The sequence below is a fragment of the Peromyscus leucopus genome, chromosome 1 (assembly GCF_004664715.2).
Source record: "Peromyscus leucopus breed LL Stock chromosome 1, UCI_PerLeu_2.1, whole genome shotgun sequence".
In the NCBI taxonomy this organism is placed as follows: Eukaryota; Metazoa; Chordata; class Mammalia; order Rodentia; family Cricetidae; genus Peromyscus; species Peromyscus leucopus.
This window is the reverse complement of record NC_051063.1, coordinates 10457386-10483008: the sequence shown is the minus strand read 5'-3', so window position 1 is coordinate 10483008 and position 25623 is coordinate 10457386. Positions and strand designations below refer to the sequence as shown.

At 39.2% G+C, this 25623-nt stretch overlaps 1 protein-coding gene across 4 annotated transcripts in view; it reads left to right on the top strand.

Annotated features, from left to right (window-relative positions):
* Nucleotides 1–4599: 4599 nt before the first annotated feature.
* Nucleotides 4600–25623, top strand: part of Vps13a (vacuolar protein sorting 13 homolog A) — a 221886-nt gene continuing 200862 nt past the window's right edge. For all 4 annotated transcript variants that reach the window (XM_028874876.2, XM_028874875.2, XM_028874877.2 and 1 more), the window contains exon 1: nucleotides 4600–4880. In XM_028874876.2, the coding sequence (XP_028730709.1) occupies nucleotides 4781–4880 (100 nt within the window). In that variant the 5' untranslated portion in view covers nucleotides 4600–4780. The remainder of the gene's footprint in view (nucleotides 4881–25623) is intronic.

Here is a 25623-nt window from a genome sequence, read left to right as displayed (position 1 = left end):
TCTCATCTGGATAAATTAAAATTGATGGTTAGACCAAATGGACAAGACAGTCAGTACGATCATGGATTCAGTTCACAGAGGGCCACTAGCAATCAGAATGAGATTTAGTGCATCCGATGTGTGGCCTATCTTCCTCATCCTTCCCCTTGACCTACCTCACTTTGCTGTCTGACTGATACTTGCTTTCGAAGTCCCTGGCTCTTAGACTTGTTACCTACTTATACAGTGGCAGTTGCTTTCACCTTTTTGGATAAATGGCTAGGTTTATAATTGCTAGTTTGTATGGACATGTTTTCTTAGATTTTGTAGAACTGACCTAACTTTTCCAGAGTGGCTATAACCATTTCACATTCTCATTTTTAGTATATGAATGACACTGATTCTCCATAGTCTCACTAGCTTTGGGAGATTATCACTATTAAAAAATCATTGATAGGTTAAAAATGGAAAGATATGCAGATATATGATTGCATCTTTTTCATTTCCCCCAGGATTAGCTATGTCAAACAAGTTTTTATTCATTTATCTGTTGTCTTTGGAAAAATATCTGTTCAAATCAAGTCTTTAGGCAGACATTTGAGAGTTCAAACCCATATTCATATCAGTTCTCCAATGATTGGATTATGTTTAGAAATGTCATTTGACTTTAGTTCTGGAGAGACCATTCCCATGTAGTTTTCCAAGGAGTTTATCAAACAGCACATGAATCAATAACAATTCTGACAAATTACTCCACCAGTTTAGAAGAATAAATTCATATGTACCATAAAACATTTCAACTCCAAAAAAAAAAAAAAAAGAGAGAGAGAGAACATATGCATTGCCAAAAGCTCTGCCATCTAGCGATATCTATATTAACAATTGGGGAGTATATTTCCAGACTTTTGCATTTTCTGTACAATCAAAATAAGCTGACAATTCATGATGCTATTCTGTACTTTCTCCAAAGATATGATATATAACCTTTCACTTTATAAATCTTCATTACCATTTTAATGCCAGAATTCTTAACCTAGTATATATGTTTACTTCCCTAGCTTCTCTATTAATGGATATTGTTTGCTTCTATAAGCAAAGGTTTAATAAATCTTATAAGGGTAGTTTTGTGGATTTTTTTGTAATTATTTTCTTCATTTAAATATCTGGGAGGATTGCTGAGCCAAAATTCATACACATACATGTATGTAAGTAAATATAAACCAACACATGCACATATATACATGTATCAGTTTGTTGACATTTACAAGCTGCCATTGAAAAGACTGTGTCCATTTATATTCCCACCAACATTGGCCTTAAAATTCTAAAAATTCTCTCCTTTGCCTGCCTTTTCAACAAGCTTTATTTTCTTTCCTTTTAAAGATGGGAACACATAAGTCAAAGCAACTTATTACTATTTTACAATTTTTCAACCACAGTCTGAGGCAAGATGCAGAAGTCTGTGAGGCTGGGTCAGTAAAAGTCTTGCAAAACGTTCTTCTTCCTTCAGTACATTTCTTGAGAATGTGGGTTGCTTCAGTGGCTTCATAATCTGATGGTCTGGCCTGGTTACTAACAATGTTGACCTTGAACAGGAAATAAGGACAAATAATACACTGATGGTATTTACTTGTGGATGGAGAAAGTAAGATTTCTGAGAAAAACGAAGAACATATTATGATCACATGTTCAAAATTCATAGATGGAAAACTACAGCATATAAACTGAGCATAAAGCAAGTCCCACTGGCAAAAGTTAGAATTGTGAATTGGAGGCTATTGACGTTTGGGATTGTTTGAATACTCCCTCCTTTTTCATTTGACCAAGCAATGGAATACATCATTTAGATTTTGATCCGGAGTAAGAATGGCTTATACTGACATATTTCCAAATTTGAAACTTCAAAAAAATCATAGTCTAGGAGCTTATTTTTCAAGACCCAACAGAAAATGATTTAATGCACATGCCTATCTTTTTTTCCAAATGATATTCATGTATTTTTGCTTATAAGATTCCCAGATTAACACATGACCAAGTGAAAATTATTAGTTCTAGTAATTAGGAAATAGGTGTTTATCATTTACCACCAATTTTAGACAAAAGTCTCAGTTATAGTATACAACTTATTTCATTCTAGCTTTGTTCAGTAGATTTTTTTCAATGCAATTTAGCAATTTAACTGATCCCCTCCCTGCTTTTAAATCAGAATCCTCCAAAATATTCCTGATTGTAGAAAATGAATTTGAAGTTTTTCAAGATGCTAAAGAATTTTTTTTTTTTTTGAGTTCTGGAAGTTTTATAACTTTCAATTTATGGTGGGTGTTAGGACTCAAAGTGGAAATTCTTTAACCACTGTACATCTGTGTGTTAAAAGTATAACAACAAAATGCCTCATAATCTGTGGCTTTACCCTCTTCTAGGCATTTAAGCCTCATTGAGTTTCTCTGTACCAGTACACACTCAGAGGTACTTTTCCAATGTCTGCTAGAGAAATAGGTGTGGTGAATCAGGAAGTTCCAGTTTAGTTGTGACTTTGGAAAAATTCCTAGTATGTTAGCATCATTAAGACCAGAAGGTTGACTTAGAAACTTCAGGAAGGCCCTTCAAATACAAAATTGTGTGAAAATAATGAAGAGCATGTCAAATAAGCCAGATGTGGTGAATATTGCCTTTAATCCCAGCAGACACATCTCCACGAGTTTGAGGCCAACTCTATGTACAGAGTTCCAGGCTAGCCAGGAATACACAGTGCGACCCTTTCTCAGAACAAGCAAACAACAACGTGCCTCAAATGTCCTCAGAGCTTGTTATGACTGTTCTCCTAGCCAAGTATACTTCATCTAGTGGAGTTCAGCTGTACCCCCTTGCAAAAGGATTATCTCAGCGGGTAGAGGGGTGTTTCCAGCTGCTACTACCATCTATTGTATGTGACTCTGCCCTGAATTGCACCTGGCCTCAGTGATGGGACTAGAGTATACATATGGGGAAGAGGAGAGGTAGGGCTCCATCTACAACAGAGAAGCCTTCATCCCTGGTGGGTAAAATGCTTTCCAGGTATGACCTTTTGAGCAGAGGAGCACCCACACCCCTGTTAAGTAACCCCTCACCTATGCTCTGTGAGGAAGCCCAATAAACTCATTGGCTCTCCAAAGTGAACTTTGGTGGAATCATGCCTCCATTTGTCCTTGGGGACCCTTAAAGAAGTGGTACAGTGGCTTATATCTCCCCGAGGATGAAATATTAGCAATAGGCTCAAGAGATGACTCCTTGGTAAATACCACTTGATACTAGAGGACCTGAGGACCTGAGGATACTGAGCACCAACATGGAGGTTCACAACCATCTGTAACTCCAATACCAAAGTTATGAGGGCACCAGGCATACATGTGATGCACAGACAGACATACATGCATGCAAAACACTTATACACATACATAAAATTTAAACTTGGGTGAAATAAAAATCTGTACTTTTAGAATCTCAATAAAAATTTCATGAAAATAAAAGGGGCCTATTTGGGATGAGAAAGGGGGATCAGTAGAAGGAACAAGAAAGGGTGATGGGCGATGAATAAGACAAAAATGTATTAGACACATGTATTAAGATGTTATAATGAAGCCCATTTTTTTGTACACTATATGCTAATATGTCCTTTAAACACACACACACTATTTCTGCTCGGCATTTTCCTTACAAAGGCCAATCTTAAGGCTAAAAATTGAAAAACCTGGTGACTATGCACAAAATGTAGTAAGTGGTAAGTCAGGATTTGCCATGCCAAGAGGAAAAAGTTTTAAGTGTATTGCTGCCTCTGAAATCCTCGGAGGATTAAAGTCAGCTCTCTGTGTCATCTGTCTTGTGAGCTCAGGCCTTGGGGACTGTCTTTAAGCCCAAGAGCGGAGCGGAGAAGGAAGGCTCAGAGGTGTCTAGTCTCTCCCGTACTTTGGGCAGGTTCTCTGCTGTCTCTGGACTGGCTCTCAAACGCGCAGTTTTTTGAAATGATCCGCGGCTTCCACATAAATGGCTTGACCGAAAAAGGTACCAAGAACCGTTCCAGGTCAGGGACTTGGAATTTCTCTCCCAACTTGACTCTCCTTCACCCCGCTTTAGCACAGATTCGCAGCTGGGGAAGTAAGTGAAGGCACTTGAAGGGCCAGTTAGCATCCTTGCCGGAAACCGGGACAACTGCAGGCGCGGCTTGAGGCGTCCAAGCCCCAAGGCTGGCCGCACCTCACAACCAACAATAATGGAGGAAAGCGCCCTGGGAAACTGCCTCAGGAAACTCCCCGCACCGGCCCACCCAGCCGCACACCCTCCAGCGGGTGGATCCCGCGGCAGTCATCGTCTCCTGCGGAGAGGGCGTTCCCGTCGGTTAGCACCACGCCCCGCCGCCCGGCGCGAGCACGCGGCCGGTCCTCCGGAGGCCATTCCGGGGGCGGGGTCTCCCAAATCTCGCAGCTCTTGACTGGTGTCCTGTTGCTAAGCGACGGGTGGGAGGCGGGGCCGGTGGGAGGCTGGGCGTTTTAGCCCGCGGGGCCGTCGTCCCTCCCCCACCCCCTCCTTCTCCCGGCCGCGCCTCCAGTTCCGCGTCGGCCACGCCCCCACGCGCAGTCCCGAGCTGCGCACGCGTGGTGCGAGCGGCTAGCTTATTCCTCGGCCAGGGCTCGCGGTGTAGCCGAGTGACCCGGCAGCACTGGCGCCGCCGCTGCCGCTGGAGCCGGCCGGGAGCCGGTAAGCCGGAGTTGTCTCGAGGCAGGAGCAGCGCGGGCACTGCCGCGGGTGCCCTCCGCGGCGGAGGAAGATGGTCTTCGAGTCGTTGGTCGTGGACGTGCTGAACCGGTTCTTGGGGGACTATGTGGTGAACCTGGACGGGTCTCAGCTCTCGCTGGGCATCTGGAAAGGTAACGGGGTCGCCGTCCCAGTGTCGTGGTGGTGGTGGGGATGGCGGCGCGGCTTCTCGTCGCTTCGGTCCTTGGCCAGCCCGGCGCCGCCACCTGCAGCTGCCCGCCTCGCCCTTCAAGTTACGTAAAGCGGGGCGGCGGTTCCCGGGCGGGCGGCGCGAGCCCCAGCCTCCCGTCCCGGTGGGGCCGGGCAGGCGCCGGCGACCTCCGGCCTCTGCCGGGCCAGGGGGCCATCCCTGTCAGTTTCCCACCCCCGGGGCTGAAAGGAAGGTTCCGGGGAGCCCGCGGCGTGTCGCCCGCCGCCTGGCACGTGAAGGCCAGGCGCTGTTCGCGAAGACGCCCTTCGTCCCTTTCCCTACCTCACTTCACCGTGCTCTCTCTAGGCGAGTTCGCTGAACCTGGACTTGGGGGTGGCTTAGCTGCGGTAGGCTGATAACGGGGGCCGGGGGAGGGGGGAAGAAAAGGAAGCCCCCTTTCAGAGTACGTCAAGGAGTTGCTCCTGGGTTCAGGTCGCAGCCTGACCAGGTGGGGATGTCGGTATTTGTGGGCCCGAGTAAAAGACTGAGTTAAAAAACAAACAAACAAACAAACAAAAAGAAAATGCAGGAGAACGGACGGTCAAAATCTAAATGGGCGTTCAGTAGTATCTCGGCTAACTTGAAGAAGACATGATGAGCACTCACCAACGTTGCTTAGACGGGAAGGGCTGCATCTCTACCACTTTGCTACAATGCTTTATCTTACCCAGCGTCTTATTTTTAGTGCTCCCATCTGTTTTGTATTATGGTCTTGTTTATTTTACATAGCTACTAGTAATTTTCGAAATGAGTGTTCCAGGTTAAAATTAGGGCTAATTATTTGTGGAAATAGTGTGCTTATTCTGGGATATGCACGTACTTCCAGCTTTCTAGAAATACTCGTTTAATCTTAAGCGTTCTCATTTTTGAAATACTGTAAGCGAGAAATTTAGTTTTATTAAACAGACAAACCCTCTTGTAGCTAGTTACCTTCTACCACGATAAAGTGGGCAAACATTGATCCATAAGTGCTAGCTCAGCCACTTTGAGACCAGCTGCTTGTAGATTGCTTAATCCGTGCTGCTTTTCACTGGCAAAGTGAGAAGAACAAAACTGGCTTCTGTACCCCAGAAAGAAGCCTTAAAAATACCTGAACTGGGGGCTGGAGAGTTGGCTCCCTGTGTAAGAGCACTGGCTGCTTTTGCAGATGACTTGGGTTCAATTCCTAATGGCCACGGGACAGCTCACAACCCTCTGTAGTTCCAGTCCCAGAGCTCCCGCCTTCCTCTTCTGGCTCTGGAGGGCTTGGGGCCAGGTGGGGGACGGACGGGACACTGCATGCAAGCATATGGTGCACAAACATACACACAGGTCAACCACCCACACACATAAAATAAAAATACAAGGAAAAAAATTAAAAAGAACAAGAAAAAAAAAACCAATTTGAGTTGTGGTTTGATTTGTAGTGAAATGTTGCTTCTGTATTCAAGGTTCAGGTTTGTGTAGAATACAGTTTATTGAATTTATGTATTTAAAGTTTAGAGTAAAAATCACCCCTGTGTATAGTTTTTTTTTTTAAATAAATAAATGTTAGAAGCATATATCTTCCATCCCAATAATGATACAAAAAGGTTCTAGTTTCCATCTCTGTTTTGCTTATTCTAGAGTGTCATAAGTGGAATCCTTTCTTTTTGAGATAAGATTTTACTGTGTGTCCCTGGTTGGCCTGGAGCTCATAGAGATCCTTTTTTTTTTTTTTTTTTTAACCTTTCTGAGGCCTGTGCCACCACACCTGGTGTCTGTGTAGCCTATTGAACCAGGCTTCTTAACAGAAGGCAAAGAAGTCATCTCTGTACTGCATACATCACCTTGTCCTGTCATTCCTGTACTTAGGAGTGGTGTTTCACTCTGTGGCTGCGTTATAAACATAGGTTTGCCATTTTTTGTAGTATTTCTTTTTTGGCATTTAAAAGAAAAGCTGTATCAGGTTTTAGTGTGAACATAAATTATTTCTTTGGAGTAAATGCCTAACAGTGGGGTTGTGAGTGGTAAATACACACGCAACTTTATGAGAAGGGACATGATATGATTTGGTTATGGTCTGATTGTATTTCCTAAAACCTCCGTGTTGGATGCTTAGCTCATATCTGGGTGATGATAAGGAGTGCTAGGGTCTTTTAGAAGTAGGCCTAATGGGAAGGTTGTTATAGTGGCCCCTCACTGGCTTTCAGTTTCCTTTTGTGGGCTTAATCTACCACTCTGTGTGTGTGTGTGTGTGTGTGTGTGTGTGTGTGTGTGTGTGTGTGTATAATTCACCATAGCTGCTATTATGCCATTTGAATTTTCAGCTTCCAAAACTGAGTCAAATATATTGCTTTCTCTGTAAAAACCAATCTCAAGTATTTCATTATGGTAATCTCCCCCTAGGGATCCACCCCCTCAAACTCAACTAATACACCTCGACACTGGTTTTCTGAAATGGTTATATTATTTTTGCACTTTCACCAGTTTTGTATCAGGATTTAGTTGTACTTTATTCTCATGAGCATTTGATTTTGAAAAAAGAAATTTTTTTGAGGGAGTAGGTATGTGTAAACACTTGGTCCCCAGTTGGTGAACTGTTTGGGAAGGATTAGGAGATGTGGTCTTGTTGGAGAAGGCCTGTCACTAGAGCCTGACTTTGAGGTTTGAAAAGATTCTCCAAGGCCTCTACTTGGTGGTTGTGGATAAAGATTTGAGCTCTTAGATGTTTCCTTGCTCTCCCATCATAGACTCTAACACTCTGAAATTGTAAGCCAAATTAAGTGCTTTAAAATTTTATTTATTTTATTTTATAAGCTTGTTCTAAGGAACCCTTACACTGCCTTTGGAGGCTGGAATTCCATGTGGGCCTCCATGCCCATCCAGCATTTATGTAGGTTCTGGAGATCTGAACTCTGGTCCTTAAGTTTGTGTAGCAAGCACTTTACTTGCTAAACCATTTTCCCATCCCTAAAATAGTATTTTAAAGAGATATTCCAGTAGGTATGTATTATTAAAGCATCATGGCTTTAATTTGTGATTCCCTTGTAATGGTGTTGGGTATATTTTTATGATTTTTTGCTGTTTATTTTGTCGGTGAAAAGGTCAGATCTTTGTTTTAAGTTGGATTGTTTGGTTCTCTTTTCCTGTTGGGATTTAATTTATATATCATAAAATTATCCCTTTGTAATTCCACAATTCAATGAGTATTTTTTAATGTAACAGTAGTGTAGCCATCACCACTAATTCTAGAACATTTAGTGTCCCCCCTCCCCCCCAGAACAAAACCCTCAAGCCCATTAGCAGATATTCCCCATTCTTTATTCATGAATACCCCACCTCTGGAAGCCATTTGTTTTTCTGTCTTTAAGGATTTGGTGAAATGCCTCCTGAGAATTTCAAAAGTAGCAACTCTAGTTTTTAAAAAAATTCATTGAAAATTTTGATAATGGAAACTAGATTGTGCATAAAAAAATTAAGATGATAGTGTGCTGGTTAGTTTTATATGAGCTTCACACAAGCTAGAGTTATTTGAAAGGAGGGAACCTCAATTGAGAAACTGTCTCCATAAGATCCAGCTATATGGCATTTTCTTCATTAGTGATTGATGAGCCCATTGGGGGTGGTGCTGCCCCTGGGCTGCTGGTCCTGAGTTCTATAAGAAAGCAGGCTGAGCAAGTCATGGGGAGCAAGACAGTAAGCAGCAGCCTTCCATGGCCTCTGCATCAGCTCCTGCCTCCAGGTTCCTGACCTATGTGAGTTTCTGTCCTGACTTCCTTTGATGATAAACAGTGATAAGGAAGTATAAACCAAAGCAAACAAACAAAAACCCTTTTCTCCTCAGCTTGCTTTTTGACATGGTGTTTCATCACAGCAATAGAAACCCTAACTAAGACAGAAGGGCTTAATATTTTATGTTCTAATGTCAGAAGGGCCCATTAATGGTTATAAATATGGTTTCTGTGTAATCCAGCTAATTTCACTATTATCATGCTGCTGCTGATTAGTATTGAGGCAGCTCTGAGCATTGCTCTGATACTTGTTTCTGAAATGGTTCCTTGGAGGCCAGAACCTATTTTCTCACAGAAACATTGTAATATAAGAAATGAGAAGTGACCAAACATTTATTACAGGGTAGGAAAGGAGTGCCTTAATACTGGATCAACTACAGTAAGTAGACTGTGTTACCAGTAAGTATACTACTTTGTATAAGGGAAAAAGGAATTGGATTTCATTCTTAGAGTGATTCTTGGCAGATTGTGATGTTGCTGTAGTTTTTATATACTCATTAACATTTCTTCATCCTTCCCATATATCATTTAGTCAGGAATTGTTTTATTTCTTAACTTAGAGTCTTTGGAAATCTAGCATTTTGCTTATTTCTGTCAAGATTGATACTTGATAGAGTACACAGTTTTGAATCCCCCCTTAGCAATTATAATTGATTTGGAGTCAGACACTGTTTTTCTTTCTTTCTTTCTTCTTTTAACAAATAACTCTAGAGTCTGTGATAAGAACTACATGCATTTAAATATTTGATTTAATTCATTTTAATTTCTTTAGATTTATCAATTTTGTGTATAAGTGTTTTGCCTGCATGTATGTATGTTTTGTATGTGTTTTGCCTGCATGTATGTGTGTATACCATGTGCATGCCTGATGTCCAGAGAAGTCAGAAGAGGATGACAGATCCCCTGGAACTGGAGTTACAGATAGTTGTGAGCCACCATGTATGTGGTTCTGGGAACTGAGCCTGGTTCCTCTGCAAGATCAACAAATGGATCTAACCTCTGAGATTGGTCTCCAGCCCCCAACTACCTTCATTCTTTTTTTTTTTTTTTTTTTTTTCCGAGACAGGGTTTTTCTGTGTAGTTTTGGTGCCTGTCCTGGATCTCCCTCTGTAGACCAGGCTGGCCTCGAACTCACAGAGATCGGCCTGGCTCAGCCTCCCAAGTGCTGGGATTAAAGGCGTGTGCCACCACCGCCCGGCCCTACCTTTATTTCAAAAAGACACTGTGCAGTAAGGGTGGCTTCTTTTTTGGAATTACAATACATAAGGAATCAACAAATAATTCTTTAAATTTTATCATTACGTGTATGTTCTAAGATGTCATAGAACTTTAAATTATAACTTAACACATATTAATTAATTGTAGAAAAGAATGGGTTTCACTGTGACATTTCTATATACTCATACTCTCATTCTGTCTCTCATAACCACTTTTCTTGTGGATCCTCCCTTCTCCTTTGCTAATAGTCTTTCTACTATTCTCAGGTCTTGTTTTTCTGTTTTTTAGTTTCTACATATGAGAGAAGAACATATGTCATACTTGCCTCTCTGGGTCTTATTCTGCCTTATGATATCCTCCAGTTCCTTTCATTTTCTTGCAAGTAACACTTGCACAATTTCATTCTTTTTCTTTCTTTCTTTATTTATTTTTATGGTTTTTCCAGACAGGGTTTCTCTGTGTAGCTTTGTGCCTTTCCTGGAACTCACTTTGTAGACCAGGCTAGCCTCGAACTCAAAGAGAACTGTCTGCCTCTGCCGCCCAAGTGCTGGGATTAAAGGTGTGCGCCACCACCGCCCTTGTCTTTATTTATATCTATACCATATTTTCCTTTCTAACTCATCTGTTAATGGATATATAGGCTGATTCCATACTTGGACTTTTGTGAGTAGTGTAGCAATAAACATTATTTAGGCCCCTGTCATATGTTGACTCCTTTGCTTTGAATAGACTTGTTGTATAGCTGGATCATATGATTCTGTGTTAAGTGCTTTTGAGAAATTAACATACTTCTTTTCTTAGAGGCTATCCTAATAGACATTCTCACCAGTAATGTATAAAGGTTCTTTTATATTTCTTCACCAGAATTTGCTTTTGTTTGTTTTGAGACAGAGTTTCATATATAGCCAGGGCAGTAGTTTTTATTTTTATTTTTTGTTTGAATGACAGCCATTCTGGTTGAATCCCAGTGTAATTTTGATTGCATTCCACAATAGCTAAAACCATTGAACACTTTTCATTGTATTATTTGCCATCTATTTTTCTTTCTTTCTTTTTTTTTTTTTTTTTTTGGTTTTTTGAGACAGGGTTTCTCTGTGTAGCTTTGTTCCTTTCCTGGTACTCACTCTGTAGCCCAAACTGGCCTTGAACTCACGGAGATCCACCTGCCTCTGCTTCCCGAGTGTTGGGATTAAGGGCTCACGCCACCACCACCTGGCTCGACATCTGTTTTTCTTAAAAGAAGTGTCTGTTCAAATCGTTTGCCCATTTTTGGACAGAATTACTTGTTCATTTGTATTCTTTTTTGTATGTGGATGTAGGTGTATGCTTGTGTATGGTTGCAGATGGTTGTACAGCTGTACGTGCACTTGCTTCTAGAGGCCAGAAGCAAACCTTTTTTGTTCTTTAGGCTATGTCCACTTTTGTTTTTGGAGACCATTTGGACCATCTTACACAAGATGGCTTCCTGTTAAGTGCTGTGAGAATATGCTGGGAAGTGCAGAGAACTTCTCCAGACCTACTTTGCTATGTAGATCTAAATTATTTTTGCCTATTTAAGCAGTATTTCTGTTAGGTACCATATATGTATGTGCTAGTGACCCATGTGGGATTCTCCTCTTCTTCCTTCTCTCACATTCTCTCTCTCACTTTCTCTTGCACTATCCAAAATCTTGAGTTTTTCCTTTCTCTTTTTATTTACTGTTGATCTGTTCATGAAGGGTCTTAGTCTCCTGTTTCTTTTGTAATGTCCTCATCTGGTTACTGTCAACATTCCCACATCTACCCATTATGATAAATCACTGTTTCTCAGTTGTTTTGATTATATCTTGAAGTGATATGGAGAAAGGAGCAAGTGTTGGCTAGCTACCTCTAATCTTGAATCTCCACATTGACTCCACTTTAACTCAAACCCAATCAAGAAATAATAGAACATGATTGTCAACAGAAAAAAATCTTTCCTGACTCTTCTCCCCCAAATTCCTACTCATCCCCTGAGGCAGTTACTATTTAGATTTTTAAAAGCAACTATACACACATCTATTTTATTTTATTGAGACAAGGTTTTACTATGTTGCCTAGGCCAGTCTAAACTAGCTTTATAGTTTGGCTGACCTTGAATTCACAACCATCCTCCTGCCTCAGCCTCCCAAGGGGGAAATTATAGGTGTACATCATCATAAATAACTTCTTTTGTACTTAACTTTGTAAAATTTTTTTTTCTCTTTCAAGAATGTGTGTTGGATTTTGACAGATTGTAATCAGGATTTCTTGTTTAGCTTGTTGATATTATAGATTATATGGATTATTTTCCACAAGTTAAATTAGACTTGTATTTGTGGTATAAGGTACACTTCATTATGGTATTTTATATTCATTTTACTCATATTTTGATGAGAATCTCCGCATCTGTTCATGAAAGGTCTTAGTCTCCTGTTTCTCTTGTAATGTCCTCATCTGGTTTTGGTCTTAGGGTAATGCTGGCTTCATAGATTAAATTTGAATGCATTCCCCCTCTTTCTATTTGCTGGAGCTTGCTATGTAGTAACGGTGGCCTCAAACTCACAGAGATGTGCCCACCTCTCCTTCCCAAGTGGTGGGATTAAAGGGGTGTGCCACCATATCTGGGCTGAAGTGAAAGTTAGATGATTGATCTTAGGTTTTTCTTTTTAATGTCTGCATTCAGTGGTAAAGCTATAAGGTTTGTCTTTATTGTACTTACATTTTTGGATAACTTGTATTTTCCTATGATTGAAAATATTTAACAATTCCCTTCATGACTTCTTTGTCCTAGTATTATTCAGAACTAGAACTCTGAAATGTTTTGTAATTCCCCCGCCCCTTTCCCTCCATTAGGCTGGTTTTTAGTTCAAATTGTGATTTTAGTATAACTTCTATTTTTTCAAACTTGTTCAGGTACAGATCTGTTTTATAGACAGGAGTAAATGTTGTTAATATTGCATATGTGCTCCAGAATGTGTAGTCTGCTATCGGATGAAATGTTCTATAAATGTCAGTTAGATCTAGTGTTGGGAATGCTGTTCAGCTCACTTGTGTTTTCTCCCCTAAATAGGTGTATAACTGATACCAGTTATCTTGGTCTCTGCCAGTAATAGTGGATTTGCCTTTTTCCAGTTGTACTTCTGTCAGTTTTGACTCATGTATTTTTGACATTGTTGTCAGGCACATACACATTAAGGAATGTGTAACATGATTTTCTTTGGGAGATGACAAAAAATGCTTATTTGTTCCAAATATGGCACCAGTGACAGTGACAGACTAAAGAAATGAATCCACCCAACTCTAACATTCACATAGACACAGCTCTTATTTCAAAGGGAAATATGAGAGTTTATTCTAAGCCAAATATGAGTGATTGTGGCCTTGAGAACATAGATTCTTGTTGCCTCAAATAATGTGTTCAATATGGATGCGTCACATGAACTATGGTTCCAGAACAAAAGAAAGTCATAAATCAAGGCATTTACGGTTGATAGGTAAGGGTGCCAGGTAGACAGGTAACAGAGGAATATGGATAGTTCTGCTACAGATTAATTTTACTTTAGTTTTAAGCAGAGCGAAGGTGCATATATTAAGGGAAAGGGAGGGAAACTCCGTGAGTCAGAGGTATTCTAGCAGAGGCACACCTTCTGCTAGAGATTCTAGATTTTGTCTGATGGTGTTCTCAGTTTTGGGGTTGGTAGAAACTGGTGGTCCGTAAACTCCCTCCAAAGGTTATAACTGGTGCTGAAAGGATGTTAGGTCAGATAGAGGTTAGCAATGAATGGCAACGAAGATAATATGCAGAGTTCGGCGGTTTGTAATTCAGAGTTGAGATGCCTCAGCTTCCTTTGCAAAATCTTGAATTTAATGCTGGTGTGACGTTTTTGAGGCACTCATTCAGGTTTACAGTTCTGCTGTTGGCCACACATCATATCCGAGGCTCTTGTGCATGTGAAGGCTGTTTTCAGCAACTGGAAAACCTCTTTCTAGGATTTGGTAAAGATTACACTGCGGAGGCAGGAGTGCAGTCTTTAGGACAAGGAAATGCTTGTAACCTTAATCGAACAGGCCCTCAGGGTCATATTAACATTATTTAGGAACTGTGACCTGAGTCTGACTTTTTTATTCTTTGTTTCTGATACAGCATTTATGTGGACATACTATAGGAGTATTATACCTAAAGTTAATCTTTACTATGACTTAAAGAAAAACAGATAGTTTAGGCAACCAAAAAGTCATACTCCTTTTATTAGGCTGCATTTTTTTTTCAATGTGTGTATTGCTATTTACATATTATGAAATACTTGATGTTTTCAATATTTGAAATGATTTATTATTGTTTTAATTTTAATCTTTTGGTCAGTTTCATTTCATAACCAACCTCATGTGGTTCTTACTTAGGAAATTTTTTTTTTTTTTTTTTGGTTTTTCGAGACAGGGTTTCTTTGTGTAGCTTTGCGCCTTTCCTGGAACTCACTTGGTAGCCCAGGCTGGCCTTGAACTCACAGAGATCCGCCTGGCTCTGCCTCCCGAGTGCTGGGACTAAAGGCGTGTGCCACCACCGCCCGGCGGAAATATTTTTTATTGTTAAAATTATATACATTTAACTATTTATGATAATAATTTCATCTGTCATATTATTTTGGTATTTTTCCAGATTCCAGTTTGGGGAAATAAGTGTATAATTAAATTGTAGAAGAAATCAGTTACTATTACAGTGTCATTTTAGTTTTTTTTTCCACCAATAAAATTCACCTTTCTCCATACACCACCAAATATTAATGCAACAGGGGTAGAAACAAAAGGCTAGACTTTTGGGAAATCAGAATTACACAATTTTTTTTGAGCATAATGAAATCATATTTCTTATTTTACTGACAGAAAGGGAAATGGGACTCCATTAGGAATTGTTTTATATGATATCCACGTATTTCTCATTGTTTACATATGAACATTTAGTATTTTTTCACCCTGGTTAATTGTACCATGCCCACAAGACTCATGAAGTTGGGACACATGGGCTCATAAGGTATAGTCTCTTGGGTTAAAAGTTCCTTAGTTTTGAAAAACAGTTTCTCTGTTCTATTTTTGAACAGTGATCCTTTTAAAAGTATATCTTTGTTATGACTTTTGGCAAATTTAGCTTGTTAAGAAATTTTTAGATCAATATTGATGCATCCAGAGAAGTTTGTTTCGACTCTAGTGTCTGACCGGTTTTGATCATGAATGCTATTGCCATTTGGAGACTGTTTTTGGAAAAAAAGGATCAACCCAAAATCCTAGTAAGAGTTAATATAGTTAGTATGAGATCTGGATAGGATACATTCTTCCCAGAGCCTTTAATTTGTTGTATTGTAACATTTTAATAGTGAAAGCAATGTCATAATCCAGTTGTTATGTGCAGTTAATATTCTTCCCTTTTTCTTAGTTAGGAAGAAATTATATTGTTTTTGGCTGTAGTAGTTTGGATGTAGAGGTACTTCCCAATAGAATTCCTTTTGAAAGATTTAAAAATCAATCTCTGTCAATATGAAAATTGGATTTAAAACCCAAATTACACTGAAGATGACAGAATCCTTTTTGTGGTAGTGGTAAATAATTGGGATCTCTTTAAACACAAAGATTTCATTCAAGCAAAGTAGGACTGGGCAAGACATCTGTCTTAACAAAAATATGATTAATGAGATTAATGACAGGATAAAGCTTAACTTGTAGTTTAACTGAAACCAATAGTGTTTTACCTATAATTTAGGAAAATATATCCAAGTACCTCATTTAAAAAATCTAAATATAAAAGGATTTAAGAAATGTGTTATAAAGTAGTGAGGGTATGAATATTGTCAGAGGGGTTTTGAGCTTAGTTACTCGAATGAGGTACTTGATTGTCAACATAGTGAAGATGAGCAGCACCCAGCTTTTTGAAATTCATGTGAATGTATGCTCAGGAGTGGGCAACAACCTTGAGGTGAGAAATATAAAGCTAAGCGTTTATCTACCAAAGTTTTATCTAACAGGAGGTTGTTGGAAATACCTAATAGGTTCCTTTCCATCCAGGCTGGAATTTCTGATGCAGTATTTTTTTTAATTAATGAAATTTCATGGTTAGCTCCCATTTGTTTACTTCTTGGTCTCTTTGTAGCTTACTGTGGGTAGACTTTGTAACCAATGCTTTTTTTCTTTTTTTTTTTTTTTGGTTTTTCGAGACAGGGTTTCTCTTGTGTAGCTTTGCACCTTTCCTGGAACTCACTTGGTAGTCCAGGCTGGCCTCGAACTCACAGAGATCCGCCTGCCTCTGCCTTCCAAGTGCTTGGATTAAAGGCGTGCGCCACCATCGCCCGGCTTTAGAATCATTTTTAAGAGTCCATTATAATAGTGTGCAATGTTTTTCCCTTAGCAGAGATGACTTTCTCAGTTCTTTGCTGATATGGGCCTGACGGCTGTGACACACACCTTTGATCTCAGCACTTGGAAGGCAGAAGCAGGTGGAACTCTGTGAGTTCAAGGCCAGCCTGGTCTACAGAACCAGTTCCAGGAGAGGCTCCAAAGCTACACAGAGAAACCTCTGGACAAAAACAATCCCCCGCCCCCCCCCCCCCCCCATCGATTGTTACTGGGCCAGGATCTCTCATTGCGCTTGGAGATTACTGATTCTAGCTAGTATAACTAGTCAGCTAACCCTATGGATCCTCTGTCTCTGTCTCCTAAGTGCTGGGATTCCAGGTGACTGTTAAGCCTGCCTGACTTTTTCATGGGTTCTAGGGAACCAAACTCCAGTCCTCATACTTGTACAGCAAGCACTTTCCCCACGGAGCCATCTCCCCAGCCCCTTTGCCTAGTTTCAGAGGTTACCTAGCAATTATAAGGACATAAACGTATTTTACTCATGGGATAGATCTTAGATTTAAAAGGACTAATAAGATTAGCTTCCGTTAAGGAACCTGAAATCTCTATTTTAACAATTATAATAATTTTTAAGTGCCATTTGTTCATAATCACTAGTGTAGAGGATTGAAGACTGTAGGTACCATGAAAATTTTGTTCAGTAGGCCAAATATTGTAAACATTTTTAAAGCATTTGCCCTTTAAATGAGTTTCACGATTATGTATGTAATTTAGCAGGCATGCCCCTTTTTCACAATAGAATTTTTTCCATGCCAAGACAAGGAAAAGACTCACAAGGGATGTCAACCCAGTAGGAGAGGATACAGGTTTAGTATTAAAATTCATTTGTATTTGTTGGAGTAGTGTTTCTAGCCATTCTTACTCCTTGCTGGTTGACTTGTTGGATTCTGTATAATCATTACAGAAGGGACTACATCATTAGGATGAAACTCATGAGATTTTTGATGAAATTGAGTTAATGAAATTATAACCATTAAATTGAAGAATGGAATTCACGTCTATGGAACAATCACAGGTGCATAGGTCAGCATGAACTTACTACTTAAAAATAGGAAAACAGGGTGGGAGAGATGGCTCAGCTGGTTAAGAGTACTGACTGCTCTTCCAGAGGATTTAGGTTCAATTCTCAGTACCAACATGGAGTTCACAACTGTGTGTAACTCCAGTTCCAGGGAATCTGACACCCTCACACAGATATATATGCAGGCAAAACACCAGTGTACATAAAATAAAAATAATTCTTTAAAAAGGATATGAAAAGACCCCAAAGAACAGAATTTACACAGAGACATTAAATATTTGAGGAAATAACATTTGTTATTTTGCAAGACAGTTTATTTTTGTTGTTGTGGGTTTTTTTGTTTGTTTGTTTGTTTTTTGTTTTTCGAGACAGGGTTTCTCTGTGTAGTTTTGTGCCTTTCCTGGCCGCCCTCAAACTCACAAAGATCCACCTACCTCTCCCTCCCGAGTTATGAGATTAAAGGTGTGCGCCACTACCGCCTGGCGACAGTTTATTTTTGTATACACTCCTAGTGGATGTTGAATCTGAGGTGACACCTCAGAAAAGGGAAGCTCCTATGGCAAGAGGGAGAGCCAGAGAAGATGTGGCCAGGCTTAAGAAGAGAGATTCTTCGTATCTAGGCAGCAGTGGCTCAAGATGACTGTTGTGAAGTGGTTAGCAATTTGGGATGTTTTTAGTACAGGTTTTGTACAGACTTTTTTGTCAGGTTTTTGTTGTATTATTTGTTTGTTTTGAGATAGGGTGTCACTAATATAATAGCCTTGGCTGGCCTGGAATTTGCAGTGTAGACCAGACTGGCCTTGGGTATTTGTCAGTTTTTAATGAATGTAAATGTGAGGACAGAGTTGTCTACTGACTTTTTCAAATTAAAATTTTAGTGTTTCCTATGATTTTGTAAATTTAGAGGGTACTGAGTTGTTCTGTTCTTAGATAGTCAAGCATTGCAATTTTCTGTGACTGTGGAAAAGATACGGACCTCCTTTTTTCACATTGGCATGCATTTTCTTTTCTTTGTATTGTGCAGGTCCCCTTACAGGTGAATGAATTCTTTGGGGATTTCTTTTATGGGACTTAATTTTTACTCCATGCACTTTAGGAGCATGTATTGAACCTTAGGGATGTGGTAAGAGCGTTGTCTTCTAAATGTCATTGATGCTCAGTGGCAGAGTACTTGCATACTACACGTGAGACCATAGGCTCAATTCTCAGTACCAGGGGGAAATATCATCTGATTTTGTTAAAAATTATTTATGTATATATTTCCCTAAAGATTAATTAATTAATTATGTATACAGTGTTCTGTCTGAATGTATGCCTACAGGCCAGAAGAGGGCACCAGATTTCATTACAGATGGTTGGGAGCCACCATGTAGTTCCCTGGGAATCGAACTCAGGACCTCTGGGAGAGCAGTCAGTGCTCTTAACCTCTGAACCGTCTCTTCAGCCCTATTTATATATATATATTTTTTGCCATGACATTTGGATAAAACGCAATCACTGGGCTTTAAATGGCCAATTTATAACAGTATAAAGCATAAAGACCATATTTTCTGAGCAAATTGTTTTGCAAATGTAAAACCATAGTGTTGTAAGAAGTTAGGCTTTAGTTTTATTAGCATTGTATTTAACTTCAACTTAAATCTTTAGAATTTTTGAATTATAGTAAACTTAATCATACCCATGCCATTAAGTTTTAACTTTCATAAACCTTCAGATGACATATTTTTAGCTTTCTAGTTTTGCCCTCACCTTTGTTTACTTTTTTCTTCAGTTTTTATTTATTTATTATTATTGTGTGTTTAAGTGTAGTTATATACATACTGAAGGTGTGTGGATGTAGAGGTCAGAGGACAACTTTGAGGAGTTAAGTTTTCTCCTTCATAAGGGTCAATTTCTAGTCAAGTACTTTTACCTGATGAGTCATTTTATCAGATTTTTTTTTTTTTTTTTTTAAGGCCAAGTCTCATGTAGCCTAGATTGACCTCCAATTCCTAGATGGATAAGGATGATCTTGAACTCCTGATCCTTAAGTCTCAGTTTCCCAAGTGCTGGGATTATAGTTATACTGGGGTTCACAGGCTTAACTTCCTTTCTCCTTTTTGGAAAAATCATTTACTTTAGTATAAAGACTGTTTTATCATACAAAGTCCTTTCTCATCTAAAAGCATTTCCTTTTTCTTTTATCTCCTTTACCAGAAACATTCCATATCTGTACCCTTTTTTATCTGTTTGTCCTTGTTGGTTCCTTTTGATTTTGTTTTTTTTCCTTTATGTGAAAAATTTTGAATTTAGTTTTTTTTTTTTTTTTAACAAAATGAGATAACTAATAAAACCTCAAGAAGCTGCATCTGAAAATAGACATAACATACTAGTCCTGGTAATATTTTTATTTATCTAAAAAAACAGAATTAACTAATCATTAGATTTGATAAAGTCCTATTATAACATATACTTAAAAAATACCTTTCCTAAAAGGCATTGATTTCTTACTTGGACCTACAAGGCAACCAAAAGCAGTATCAAAGCCTGAATCCTCTGGCTTTATTCTGAATCTCTTTAGTTTTAGGTCAGATTCCCACTTTACTCTTCATGGGCGTCTCTTAAGGAGGGTGTTCATCTAGTCTATTTCATTTCCTTTCAACACAACAGGGACAGAAAAATCATGGTCCTAAACCTGCAGTCATTATGTATTTCAGAACAGCAAAGCTATATATGAGGGGACTTTGTTCATCAGGACAAGTCTATACCTTTAGGCAGCAGTAACCATTTCAGGACCAGCTTGTCATTTCAAGTCACAAGGACTTCCTAGGACAACTTTGACAACTTTGTAGAACCAGAACTTAATGACTGAGAGCAAACCTTGTCTAAGGCTGATTAGTTATGTATACCCCTTGTCTTTTGTCTCAGTTTTTAAAATACTTACATAAAGGTTTACGATTCTCCTGAAGATGGTTACTACATGTCATTTATTTGTCCCTCTTGGTGTGGCCATATTGATCAGATTTCTCTTTGTCCCTTACCATTGTTTGTTTCTTTAATCAACATATTGGGAGAGGTAACCAAGTCTGGCTTTGAACTATTAGAGCTGGGACATGCCCTTAATATTTCTGTTATATTGTGAACTAGAAGGAATTTTTTTTTTTACAAAGCTTACACCAGTACTTACGTATAAACCAATTTGAAATCAAATCATCCTTTGAGTGGGTGGAGTTTTATTATGTAAATATATCAAATAGCATTTATCTGAAGATTACTATATAAGAAATATACTGGTAAGCCAAAATGGTATAACCTTATGTTAAAATCATAAAACATAGAATCATAAAACAAAGAAAATAATTTTAAAAGAAGTGTCTAAATGTGTAATTGAATGAAATAAGATTCTCTGCTACCTTAGTTTTTGTTCTTGTTGCTGTGATAAAATACTCTGAAAAAAAAAAGCAATAAAGGAGAAAGGGCTTATTTGGCTCAGAGTTCTATATTATAGTCTGTCATAACAGGGAAATCACAATGGCAGGAGCTTGAGGGAGCTGGTCATGTTTCATAGTTTGGAGAGTACTGCTTAATGTGAGCTAATCCTTACTTTACTTGTCCATTTTATACGGATTAGGCCCTCTGATCAGGGAGTGGTCCTAGAATGATGAATGAAGGTGAGGCTTCCCACAGTAGTTGATGTAATCGAGACAGTTCCCATAGGCATGACCAGTTCTGTCAAACTGATAATGTTAAGAATCACAGCTGCTTAATTTGGTCAGGCTGAAAACCCTTGTTGGGGTTCTGTGTCTTAAAAATTTTATATTATAATCTTTTTTGTTGTTGTTGTTTTGTTTTTTGTTTTTTGAGACAGGATTTCTCTGTGTAGCTTTGGAGCCTTTCGTGGAACTCACTTTGTAGCCCAGGCTGGCCTCAAACTCACAGAGATCTGCCTGCTTCTGCCTCCCTAGTACTGGGATTAAAGGTGTGCGCCACCACCGCCGGGCTTATATTATAGTCTTAAGAATATCAAATTCAAAGAAATGGGCAGCTAAACCAAGCAGACACAATGACATATAATTACTTTAAATCAGAGTTCACACTTAGAAACTAAATTTTGAAGACAGGAAGCCTAGCCTAATCATTGATAAAGCTTAAGGAACCAAAAGTTCAGAAGGTGAAGGTAGGTATGCAGAGGTAAGGTAGTATCTTTTCCTGCTTTAAGAACTAAACAACAGAGAGGGAGGCATGCTTATAAATAGAAATGTTTGATGAAAGAAAATCCTGTTTTGTATGTCAGTAGGATGATAGAAAATTTATTTAGTAAAACACAGAGGTCCTAATACAACTCAGAAACCTTATAAAGCCTGTAACACAAGTTTTTGTCCAGGGAGTATAGACAGTATAGGACCACTTCCCTGTAGGTTGTATCTTTAAAAAGCCCCTCATCTTTTCCTTGGACAGGGAATTTTGTTTCATTTGGTAATCACTAGAGAAGAGAATGGAAGAACAGGATAAAGAAAGTAGAGAAGACAGGGTCGGTGTAGGGCAGATACTAGTCAGTAGGGATTGAGAACAGATTCCTTGGAATTCATCTTTAATTCTGAAAAAAACCTTAGACATTTCTATTCCCTGTTCCTTAACATCTTTTTAATACAGTATCCAAAGTAAACTAGCAATGTTATTGTTTCTTCCTAGTTGTTCTTAAATTCCAGTTCATAGTGATTGCTCATTTAGCATCTTTAGTTCTGTTGTATAGGAATTTTAGTTTAGCTTGAAAAGAAACAAGCCAACCAAATCAAAACAAAAATTAAGTTTGGGCATAGCAGACATTCCTCATGTTTTCCAAATAACTTGCAGGTTAAATTACCATAATTATAAAATACAAAGCCAGCTAAAGTACCAGATGATGGTGTGCGCTTGTTACTACTGTTGCCCCCACCCACTCAGTACTTTTTCCTTCTCTGAATTTCTGCTTTCCATTTTGATGTCTTTTTATTTTATTTTATTTTATTTTATTTTATTTTATTTTATTTTATTTTATTTTATTTTATTTTTTCTTCTCCGAAACTGTAACCTATACTAGCTGGAGAGAGTTGTGTTTTGGGTCAGATTTATGTGCCACTTACCTCTCTGAAGTTTTCTCTCATTCCATGTGTGGTTTATTCTGCACATTTATGGGAATATACCTGACTGAGGCAGCAAAGTTTCATACAAACTGAGTGGGGTCTGTTGTCTTAGACTTCCTATGAGTTAACTGTACATCCTGTGGAGTTCCCCTGACACCAGTGAAATGGTCCATGGGAGATAGTTATTGACGGCCTCTATAGTTAATCCAATTAAGAGTATAAGAGTCCTTTGGTAATAGTCAGACCAAGAATATGCTCACACCTTCAGAACGTCTCTTGGTGTCAAAGCTGAAGGGCACAGTATTTTTAAAGACAAACCCACAATTAGTATCAGTGCTTGAGGAGGCTTACATCAGTGAGAGTTGGGGTAGCCCAATAGCATCTGTTTTCTTGCAGACTTAGTAGTATTTGTTAGACACTACACTACAATTAGTTTTGATTTACAGTTCCTCCTAGTTATTTCAGCTTTATATTTTAGCTTACACAAGCATTAATTATTTTGATTAAAACACCTAGACAGTGGTGAGGGTCACGGACATTCCCCAAAGTGTTGCCAAGGTGCATGTGGCTGTTACAGGGTGGAAAGCTGAGGGGCATCTAGGAAGACACAAACTAGAGTTAAGACAAGATGGTGTTACATGAGTCATTTTACCACTACTGTCTTGTGCTGGAGGGAACAAGTAACTTTTATGTTCAGTATGCTCGTAGAATGGGAAAGAGTGCAATGGCACACAAGAAGAAAACACAGACTTACATGTTGTACGGAAAACAGAAAATAAAGCTCTAACTGTAACAGTCAAATTCTGGGGGTGGGGAGGTAAACAAATCCTTTACCAGATACTCTGAGAGAATGTCCAACCACCAGTTGAGCAAATCAGTATACCATCAATTAAACCAAAGGGGAGGGTTGGGTCTCTGAAAGAATTGCCAACATATGCTCAGGCAAGCAGAGTGAATGATCAGTCACAAAGGGCTTGCACAGGTACCTTCTGCGAAGTTTGGTGAAAGTGGATTGTCCTTCTTGAGCCCTTATTTTCATTCCTCAAAACTGTTAGGTTGTAAAATACAGCTCTTAATTGAAAGGGAAATGAGTTTGTTTTTAGCCAAGTACAAATGACTATGTCCTAGGAACACAGGTTTTAGTTGTCTGGAGTAACGTATTCCAGCAGAGACATTGTTAAATGGACTTTTACAAATCACACAACAAAAGTCATAGATAAAGACATTTTTCCATTAGTGGGGACATCAGGTTAGGCAGATTATAGCAAATGGCTTTTAAGAGGATTAAAAGTAGCTCAGTTTGGGTCTGAATCTCTAACAGTCTCTTTTCAATAACCTGTGTTAAAGAGTCTACACAGTTGAATTTCTTTCTTCCTTCTTTTCTTCTCTTCTTTCCTTTCTCCTTTCCCTTCCCTCCCTTTCTCCCTCCCTCTCTCCCTTTCTTCCCCTCCTTCTATTCCTCCCTCCCTCCCCCCCTCTCCATTTTTTTTATTTTTCTGGAATTTAGTACAGATCATCTTTGTGAGCCACTTTGAGGTTACTTACAGGAGTATGGTGACTCAAAAGTAGCTATATTATATAGAAATCTCAACTTGGCATGGGTGAAATCCTCATGAAAGCCTTGTCAGTGGAATCCTACCCTCAGTTGCCCTTATCTCCACATATCTTAGGATTCTCTCATAAGACTTTGTGCAGGTGGGGGTCACAAGGGAGTAGTGGCTGAAATTCCAGGGAAGGTCTGGTGGCTTTCCACCTCTCCTGCTAGGTTCTATTAGCTGCCTTGTGATCATTATCCTAGCGGTCAGTGTAATGTTTGCTGATTTGTTCTATGATTTGAAGCCAAGGTACTCTGTAGGTTACTCCAGTTCTCTGCTCCTTGGTGCGTGGTGGTGATCTTCATAAAACAACGTTCTTTCTGGAACAGAAATTTGTATCTTCTTGGAGAACTGGCTCCTTTGCCATTTGTAATGTTACTGAAACTGTAGAGCTACTCTGAACTTGTTGTATCTCTCTCACTAACTCTTTACTTTAAATCTATTTATGTCTTTATAATTGAAGGGGGTTTCTTGGTAAATGAATTAAATTTGAGGTTTTTTTTTTAATATTCACTTTGGCATTTTTTTTGTTCAACTTTCCAAGTTACATTTAAATTTACTATTGATGTAGTTGGATTAATGGGTTTATACTTATATTGTGTGATATGTATTTGATGTTTGTCTATGGTTCCTATTGCAGAGTTCCTATATTCATGAAATTTCCTATGACAGGATTAATTTTTGTTATTCATGATGAGCCCCTTTGATAGTTTTAATTTATGCTATTGAGGTGACAAGGAAGGGTCCCTACATAGGTCCCAGAATGGACCAATCACCAGAAAGACCATATAGTTAGAATATTAGAAAATTGGAACCTCCAGTCCCACTTATCAGCCTCTAGGAAAGGTAGGGTCTTGGCATTCTAATTGTAAAAACTCTTAGGGCAACTTGATGAGCTTCTACACTACTAAAGAGATGAAGTTGGTGTACTTGTGGCATATCCAGAGAGGACATAGGAGCACTGTGACCAAAGCAAGACCAAAACCCAGCTGGGCAAACTGCAAATTCCACACTCTGTATCTCCAAGTCTGATGTCAAAGTGCTCTTCAGATCTCCAGCTCTTTTTCAGCTTTGTTGACTGCAACACACTTTTCTCTTTGGGGCCGATTCCACTGCCTATTAGCAGCTTCCCTATGAGAACAGCAGGTATCCTATGAGTCTGGCATTCCCAGGATCTTGGGGTCTCCAAGACAATCCAGGCTTCACCTTCAGAGCTTCACACAATGGTCTCTCTATGCCTCTATGTAGGGACATGCCTGACACATGTCTGGCCTCAGCGGCTTTCCTTAGTCATAGAGGGAGATTCTATAATCTCTTTCTTGTATCCTTGACTCTGAAGCCAGAACCACGCGGCTGAAGCTGCCAAGTTCAGTTGCTTGATGCTGGGCCATCATAGTCTACATTGCTGTCAGTACCACTATCTTTTATGCTACTACTAGGATGTCCCTAGGCCCCAGGCCTATGGTGCTTAGGATGGCTCATTAAACTCCACTTAAAGTGTCTAGTTGTTTTTCTAGTCCAGAGTCTGAACATGTTTAATATTCCTCCAAACAAAAGCATGATCAGGCCTATCTTA